The 9,495-nt window shown below is 37.0% G+C and overlaps 1 protein-coding gene across 1 annotated transcript; it reads left to right on the top strand.

Annotated features, from left to right (window-relative positions):
- The first annotated feature begins 938 nt into the window (after window positions 1–938).
- LOC137744422 (uncharacterized) lies at window positions 939–1,769 on the top strand. The gene has a single exon (XM_068484239.1). The coding sequence runs from the start codon at window positions 939–941 to the stop codon at window positions 1,767–1,769; it is 831 nt and encodes a 276-aa protein (XP_068340340.1).
- The last annotated feature ends 7,726 nt before the right edge of the window (window positions 1,770–9,495 follow it).

The raw sequence follows: 9,495 nt of genomic DNA, 5'->3' as shown, positions 1-9,495 counted from the left end.
AGTCAGATTCGATATTTTGTTACAAAAATTCTAGCTCTAGATTTTTTTTACTGTTTGAATGATTTTAAAATTTATTTTAATTTTACAATTGTCAAAATATTTCCTCTCCAAACAAAAATGATCAAATTTTAAAGAGGCTATCTGAGCTAGTCCACCATTAACATTTCAAGAGAAGAGCTACTTAGTTTGGTATTGAAGTGCTTTTAAAAAAAGTAGGTATAAAAAAAAATTGGGGAGTTTTTGGTGTTTGGTAGACACTCTAAATTAGCTTTATTTCAAAGTTTTAGATGAAAAAAAAAACTAAAAAACCAGTTTATTTTGAGAAACATAGGTGAACAGTAAACTCATTAATGAATTTTTTCAATTTACCAACATTGCCCTCCTTTCTGTTGAGATGTAAGCTGCATACAAGCTTAATGTCGAACTGCAGATGACAATCCTGCATAAAGAAATGAAGAAAACTCTGAAATGGAAGAGTTGAAGAACTTGCTATTTTTAGCAAGTAGCCGTTTGGTTCAAAATGTACAACGGCTAAGTTTCTGTTTTTAGAATTCTTACAGTTGGGTTCTTATTTGTTCTTTTTAATTGTACTGTGTTTCCCATCTTCTTCCAAGTGGATGGATGATATCCTCCAATGTCCATTAATGGCTGGAGAAGAGTTCCTAGATCGCTAGTGTGTAGGTTCTGTTTTGTGATCAGAAAAAATCTGATATAGTCCTTGAAAAGTTTATGCTTTCTGAAAGAAAAAAAAAGATATACAGACTCTTCACTTCTCAACTCTCTCTCTCGAAGAACTTTAGTTTTTCTTTAAGTCCTGTTGTTCAAGATTCAATCTTTAACGAAGATTATTAATAAAAAATACTAATGCCTGGTACCATTTCAAACATGGTATCAGAGCTTCTGTTTTGATTCCGAAGAAGGGAGTAAAGCTGTGAGAGATGGTCTTCCTAGAAAAAGTCCCAGAAGGGATAAAGGTGGTTCCTTTATTGGTTGATTCACTGATACTCACTAAGAAAATGGTGGGATCAGGTTCTTCCGGTGGAGACTTACGAACTCCACAGTTCGATGGTGCAAAGTACGATTTTTGGGCTGTCAAGATGAAAACTATCCTCATAGTGCATGATCTATGGGATGTAGTGGAACTCGGTGTACAAGTGCAGCAGATTCCTGAAGAGGAAGAAGGTTCTGGAGAGGAGGGTAGCGAGGTTGAGCAAATTCCAGTGGAACCACCAACCATCTTCAGAGAAGATAGAATCAAAAACGCCAAGGCGTTGAGTCTTATACAAGGAGCTATAACAGATGAGCTTTTTCCTCGTATCAGAAATGAGAAGACTACAAAAAGGGCTTGGGACATCCTGAGAAGAGAGTTCAGAGGAGATAAGAAGGTAAGAGCTGTGAAACTTCAAGCTGTTAGGGCTGATTTTGAATATATGAGAATGACAGATAGTGAAAACCTAGATGACTATTTGGGTAGGTTTTTTGGAATAGTGAATAATCTGAAGTCTCTTGGTGAAGATGTGACTGAACAAAAAATTGTGCAGAAATTATTGATGAGTCTAAGTAGGAGGTATAAATCCATTGTGTCTATTATTGAGGAAACTCGAGATCTAGATGCTATTAGAGTGGAAGAAGTCATTGCATCTGTCAAAGTATATGATAAAAGGGAAGACTTACATGATGAAAGGGATAGAATGACAGGAACTGAGAGGGCTTTTAGTAGTCTCAGAGTTGGAAACAATCAGGTCATTGTCACCTACAAAGGTTCTTAGAATAGGCCAAATCAAAAGTGGCAGGGACAAAACAAGAAGGGATCAAACTGGTCTCCGAGTGGAAGCTGGAGCAACAATCTATGAGGAAATTGGAACAACAGATTCAATTCACAGAACAAGCAAGGGAGCAGTAGTCAAAGTTCTGTGAAACCACAATGTCAAGTGTGCCAGAAATATCATTTTGGTGTGTGCAGATACAAAGGAAAACCAAAATGTGGAAAGTGCAATCGTTTTGGTCATATTGCAAAGGACTGTGATGGTCACAAGCAAGTTGCTCACTGTGCAAAGGAAGAAGAAGTAACTACAGGAACCATGTTTTATGCCTGTCACTCATCAACTTTGCAAGATAGAAGTGTGTGGTTTGTGGACAGTGCTTGCAGCAACCACATGACATCACAAGAGTCTACCTTAATAAATCTTGACAGATCTGTGACTTGTAAAGTTCTTTCTTTTTCCTTTTCTTGCTGGGTTTCAGCGAGCAGCCGCGATCCCTTCCTGAGCGGCCCTTGGCACTGGTGATCTTGTTCAAGCAACTGGAAAAGGCACTTTAGTGGTTGAAACTCAGCATGGAAAAAGATATATCAATGAAGTATTGCTGGTTCCTGGCTTGGATGAAAACTTACTAAGTGTAGGTCAAATGATGGAGCACGGCTACTATGTCCTGTTTGGGGGTAATATGGCAGTGATCTTTGATGATAACAGTCTTAAAAATGTTGTGGCAAAGGTGATCATGGCAGGAAATCAATGTTTTCCTCTCTCATTGGAATCCATAACTCCTGCAGCAAGGAAAGCCTCTATGGTTGAAGATTCATGGATATGGCACAGAAGACTTGGACATTTAAACTTTAACAGTATGAAAAAGATGCAGCAGAAGGAAATGGTGATTGCACTACTTGTTTTGACAGAAATGGAAGATGTGTGTGAAGGTTGTGTATCAGGCAAGCATCACAGAGAATCCTTTGACAAAGGAAAAGCATGGAGAGCAAGCTGCCCACTTGAATTGGTGCATACAGATTTGTGTGGACCTATGCAAAATGAGTCCATTGGAGGAAATAGGTACTTCATCACATTCATTGATGATTTCTCAAGAATGTGTTGGGTATACTTTCTCAGAAAAATCTGATACCTTCAATGTGTTCAAAAAATTCAAAGTTTTTGTTGAACTGCAAAGTGGATTTAATTTAAAGAAGCTAAGGAGTGATAGAGGTGGTGAATACACCTCAAATGAGTTTCAAGATTACTGTGCAAGCATGGGAATGGAGAGGCAACTGACTATTGCCTACTCTCCTCAGCAAAATGGAGTTGCTGAGAGGAAGAATAGATCGATTGGTGAGATGGCAAGGTCTATGATGGTTGAAAAAGGAATGCCTGTAGAATTCTGGGCAGAAGCTGTAAGCACAGCAGTGTACCTTCAAAATAGATGTCTTACAACATCTGTTCTAGACAAAACCCCTTTTGAAGCATTCACAGGTAGAAAGCCTGGAATCAAGCATCTGAAAGTTTTTGGTTGTGTATGCTATACTCATGTCTCGTCACATTTAAGGCAAAAGTTTGATGAGAAGTCCAGGAAAAGAGTTTTCATGGGATATGGGAGTTGTGAAAAAGGATATAGGGTATATGATCTGCAATCTAAAAAGATAGTACTCTCAAGAAGTGTAATTTTCAGTGAAAAACGGTCATGGAATTGGAAATATGATCAAGTGGAGCCTACTTCATCTCATTTCAATCTTGAAGGATTTGATTATGAAGAAGAAGTTAGAGAGGAACAAATTGATGAATTCCAGTATAACAGTGCTGGAAGTTCTCATTCAAACACTGTTGCTCATGAGTCAGTTGAGGACAATGGTGGAAATCACAGTCAAGGCTCCACACCAAGCTCCACTCTAGTGAAGTTGAAAACACTAGAAGATATATATGCAAGGTGTCACATGTGCATTATAGAACCTGAGACTTATCAAGAAGCAGCAAGTGATTTAGCTTGGCAAGAAGCTATGAATGCAGAATTGGAAATGATTGTGAAGAACAATACTTGGGAACTTGTTGAGAGACCTGTTGATAAACCTGTTATAGGTGTGAAATGGGTGTTTAAAACAAAATTGAATCTGGATGGAACAGTTCAAAAACACAAAGCCAGACTTGTGGCAAATGGGTATGCACAGAAACCAGGGATTGACTACAATGAAACTTTTGCACCAGTGGCAAGATTAGACACAATTCGAACTCTTATTGCCTTCGCAGCACAAAAGGGATGGAAGTTGTTTCAACTGGATGTTAAATCTGCGTTTCTGAATGGTGTGCTTGATGAAGAAGTGTATGTTGAGCAGCCTGAAGGTTTTGAGTTGGAAAATGCATCTCAAAAGGTCTATAAGTTAAGGAAGACTTTATATGGACTTAAACAGGCACCTAGAGCCTGGTACAGTGAAATTGATGCTTATCTCTCTCTGTGTAAATTCAAAAGAAGTACAAGTGAAGCCACCCTATACATAAGATCTGATGATGAAGGAGGGTTGATAATTGTCTCAATATATGTTGATGACATTATCTATACTGGAAGCAGTGACAAGATGATTTGTGAGTTCAAAAAGAAGATGATGCAGAAATATGAAATGTCAGATCTTGGTCTCCTGCATCACTTCCTTGGTATGGGGATATTACAAACTGATCAAGGTGTATTTATTCATCAAAGTAAGTATGCCAAATCTCTACTTGAGAAATTTGGGCTGGAAGATTGCAAACCTGTGTCCATTCCCTTATCTACTGGTGAAAAACTTAAAAAGGTGGATGGGAGTGAGTTGGCAGATGAAGGGCTTTACAGAAAAATAGTTGGAAGCTTGCTGTATTTAACAGCAACTAGACCTGACCTTATGTATGCTGCAAGTCTGTTATCAAGGTTTATGAATGGTCCAACTAAGAAGCATCTGGGAGTTGCAAGAAGGGTACTGAGATATGTGCAAGGGACCCTAAACTATGGCATTGAATATGTGAAAGACAAGTCTGCAATCCTCATTGGTTTCTGTGATGCAAATTGGGCAGGCAGTGAAGATGACAGCAGAAGTACCTCTGGCTATGTTTTTCAGTTTTGGCAGTGGGGTATTTTCTTGGGCCTCTGTGAAACAAAACACAGTTGCACTGTCAACAGCTGAAGCTGAATATGTTTCAGCAGCTGAGGCAACTGCACAGTCAATTTGGTTGAGATTTGTTCTGGATGACTTTGGGGAAATGCAAACTGAGGCAACACCTTTATTTTGTGACAATATGTCAGCAATTTCTATGGTTAAAAACCCTGTATTTCATCAGAGAACTAGACACATAAACAGACGATATCATTTCATAAGGGAAGCTCTGCAAGAAGGGATGATCAATGTGCAGTTCTGCAGAAGTGAAGAACAACTTGCAGACATATTTACAAAAGCTTTGCCAAAAGATAGATTTAATCAGTTGAGATTGAGACTCGGAGTGAAGCCAGTAAGCAGCTTAGGAGAGGCTGTTGAGATGTAAGATGCATACAAGCTTAATGTCGAATTGCAGATGACAATCCTGCAGAAAGAAGTGAAGAGAACTCTGAAATCGAAGAGTTGAAGAACTTGCTATTTTTAGCAAGTAGCCGTTTGGTTCAAAATGTACAACGGCTAAGTTTCTGTTTTTAGAATTCTTACAGCTGGGTTCTTATTTGTTCTTTTTAATTGTACTGTGTTTCCCATCTTCTTCCAAGTGGATGGATGATATCCTCCAATGTCCATTAATGGCTGGAGAAGAGTTCCTAGATCGCTAGTGTGTAGGTTCTGTTTTGTGATCAGAAAAAGTCTGATATAGTCCTTGAAAAGTTTATGCTTTCTGAAAGAAAAAAAAAGATATACAGACTCTTCACTTCTCAACTCTCTCTCTCGAAGAACTTTAGTTTTTCTTTAAGTCCTGTTGTTCAAGATTCAATCTTTAACGAAGATTATTAATCAAAAATACTAATGCCTGGTACCATTTCAAACACTTTCTCCTGCCCACCTTTCTCACACTATCAAACCCTCGCATGCTCTGTCGTAGAACCGTTGCAAAACCCTATCTGAAAAGGGCGTCTCCTCCCACCAATCTATCTCGTTCTCCAAGTTGTGTTAACTCAGCTCGGCGTCTTTCCTCTGTTAAACTTCTATTCTCATAAATTTCATTATTTTATTTTATTTGTTTGGTTTTTTAATTTGGGGATGTTAGAGTCTGTGTGAAAGAAGGGAATGAGATCTGGGATGGTGTTGGCAAAAGAAATTGGGGAGGGAGGTCTAGGATGATGTTAGAAAAAGAACTTGGGGAAGGAGGTTTGGAGGGATGGCGTCGGCAAGCAGGGAAAAGCTTTTAGACTAATAAAAAAAAAAAAAAAGTTTAACTTTTCTTAGGACAATTGATGTGATGTTATTGCTCTATAAATTGATTATTTTTTCAGATTAATTTTGTTGGTTGTCATTATTTTCTCTGTGAATTTAGGGTTTGTTTATAAAGGGGAAAAAGTTGTTGCAGAGGGACCATGCATGTCTTGTGGCTGGAAAGATGAGATAAGCATGTCTAAGGTCCTATATATTTTTAATTCCTTTATATTTCCATGTCTTGTGGCTGGAAAGATGAGATTATGCATATATAAGGTCCTATATATTTCCATTCTTAATTCCATTTTAGTTAGTATCTAAGGTCCTATATATTTTCATGTCTTGTGGCTAGAAAGATGAGTGACACACCTCGACTCGAAATGTCCACCTAGACTCTTAATCAACTTGTGTTGGCCGACACTATAAGGGTGACAAGCCATAAAGTGTAGTGATGTAGAAAATGTGAATGAATTTAAACCTAAAAGTGCCTAAATATAAGAGTGCACTAGTAAGCGGGAATGAACCCATTTCACACGTAATGTTAGAGCATAAGTAAAGTACAGTAGAAGTAGGATGAGAATTATACCATCGAAGGTAATCTCCCAAACCAAGATTTGCCAGGAATCCTTGTCGACCGGCAAACACTATGACTAAAACATGGAGGGGTGAAAAACAAGGGTGAATGGGCCTAAAAATAAAGCTTTGTAAAAACCTTTTTGAAAACATAATAACCTTTCGCCGTAAAACAAGTATAGTGTAGTATGAAAATACTTACTGTGGAGAATGCAATACTTCACAATATTTCGAAATAAACACCTAACATTTGGTAATCACAAAATCTCTCAAAAACAAACATATCATATCAAGTGCTCATTGACATATGCTGACACACGAGTTCATGCAGAGGTAATCTGACATGAACATGACTGAGTGTAATAATGATTTATGCTCTAGTACTACAATCACGTGAAAACTAGCGCTATGCGCATCACATACGAGTCCTAATTGCCTATAGCAATCCAGGACATGATTGGCACCTACAATGGATCCAAAGTGAGCGTACAGTGCGATGTGAATATACACACGAAAAATTGTCTCTGGCCCGGGTGAGTACTAACTCCAGTGCAGCTACGATGAGTGGATAATGTAAATAAAATCATACAGCGGTAAATCAATAATTTACGTCGACATAATACTATTCACTACCATAAATATAAATAAGGCATCCCATAATAATATGCATACCTGTGCATCCCATAGGATTCATAAAAATCTCACAATTTTCCTTATCGTAACAATTCTTATAACGTCAATTTAATTATGGCATCGCTTAAAAAATGCATTATTAATCTATGTATGGAAACTTCAATAATATATCTACTATACAAAAGAAAAAACTCACTCATAGATACTTCCAAGGTCACAGCCGTTCGACTAGGAAAGCCAGAGTCTCGAATAGTAACGCACCTAAGTATAATATTGGGAGCCATTAGTAAAACTTAACTAAAATGATTAAATTTGAGAAAATGGAGCACAAATTCAGAATCAGCGCGTCGAAAGAGGTTTCTGCTGGATGAGGGAGTGTGGGGGTTACGGTGCTCGTCAGAAATGTGTTAGTATGGTGGTGGTGCTCTAGTCTCGGCGTCGGTGGTTGTAGAGATATGACAAGAGGGATGAAAGAGCAAGAGTTGGGTGAGGTGGCAGCAAATGAGTGGTGGTTTAGGAAAAATGGGAACACGGGAGAAATGGGCATGGGCCTTGTTGGCATAAAAAAATTCTCAATAGAAATTAATAAAATAGTGAGGGACAATTCATCCAAAAATAGTGAATTTACCAAATTACCCATCACCTTCGTACATCTATGAAATCTTCGTCGTAACTCCGAATTCAATTCTGCTTGCGTCTACACATTCGTACCGTCGAGAACTTTGAGAATACGGTAAAATAGTAGCTCGTACACTTCACGAAATGACGGTCAATGAAACTCAATAATCTCGCCTCGAGGGGCATTTTCGTCAATTCACTTTTTCAAAATTAATAAAATCATAAAATTAGGGACATGTTGTTACATGAGGTTATGCATATCTAAGGTCCCATACTTTTATGTACTCCTACCCTTTTGGAATTTAAACTAGCTGAGAATTTCACTTCACTACAGATTGATTCAATTTGCAGTCAATTTGACTCTTCTTCAAAATTCTTTGCAAACTATAAGTGTAGTTTTGATGGCTTTCTTTATGTTATTATTTTTAGGATTGTATTGGTGCCATAGATTGAGAATGTTGAGGCTTCAATACCACCTCTAGATCAAGTTCCATACATTGGTGGGAAAGGAAGGTTGATCAAAATGTTATGGCTGTATGTAATTTTGACATACAACTTACATTTGCTTGTGCTGGATGGGAAGACACTGCACATGATACAAGAGTTTTTCAATCAATGGGTCATAAAGAGGTATTCAACCATATGCATTCTTATCTTAGGAGCATCATTGGACGAACATTTGGGGCATGGAAGAAAAGATGGGCATTTTTAAGGGATATGCCTAATTACCTGTTCAATAAGCAAGTAAAAATTGTTATTGCTACAATAGCTCTTCATAACTACATACGAAGGTATTCTAAATGTGATTATCATTTTTGATGATCCAGTGACTTTTGTGAAGAGCAGTGGAAGGATCACATGAGAAAGAAGCATTATGAAATAGAATAATGGCAAGTTTGATGAATGCATCTAATTAGACTACTTTCAAATACGTAAACAATATTGTACTAATGAATCCTAACTATTCAATCTATATTTCTATATTTTGAAGTAACTTGTCGTACTAATTAATATTTGAGATAAGTTTATTAATATTTAAAAAATATATATATTTAGTAATTGACCTTTATTTGTTAAAAAAATAAATTAATAGCACATCCAGTATTAGACATTTTTTGGTCATTTTACACAATCACAACTGTTTTACATAAAAATTTACCAAACACTATAACAGTGCTTTTTTTTTTTTTTTTTTTTTTTTGCTAAAAGTACTTTTACAGAAAAATTTACCAAACACTTTACTGCTTTGTTTCACAGCTGCTAATTCTCACATCACATCAATACCAAACTAACCCTTAGTACTACGGTCTAGTAGTATTCTTCTTCACTTGTAAGTAAGAGGTCTTAGGTTTGATTCTCGCCAAAGGCGAATTTGAACCGCATTATTATTAGCCTATTATGAGGCTTAGCCCACCCCCTCTTCTTAATATAGATAATATTGTTTGATAAAAAAAAAAAAAAAAATTTGCGGAAAGAAAGAAAAGAAAGAAAAAAAAGAAAAAAAATAAATATATAGGATTTGGTCAAATTAAAAAAAAAATGCAAAGACACTC

Source organism: Pyrus communis, chromosome 9, assembly GCF_963583255.1.
Source record: "Pyrus communis chromosome 9, drPyrComm1.1, whole genome shotgun sequence".
NCBI lineage: Eukaryota > Viridiplantae > Streptophyta > Magnoliopsida > Rosales > Rosaceae > Pyrus > Pyrus communis.
The sequence above is the reverse complement of the archived record's forward strand: the minus strand, read 5'-3'. Positions and strand labels throughout refer to the sequence as shown.

Bases quoted from the DNA above. Each gene is read 5' to 3' on its own strand.
- LOC137744422 (XM_068484239.1), top strand. From the start codon at position 939: ATGGTCTTCCTAGAAAAAGTCCCAGAAGGGATAAAGGTGGTTCCTTTA.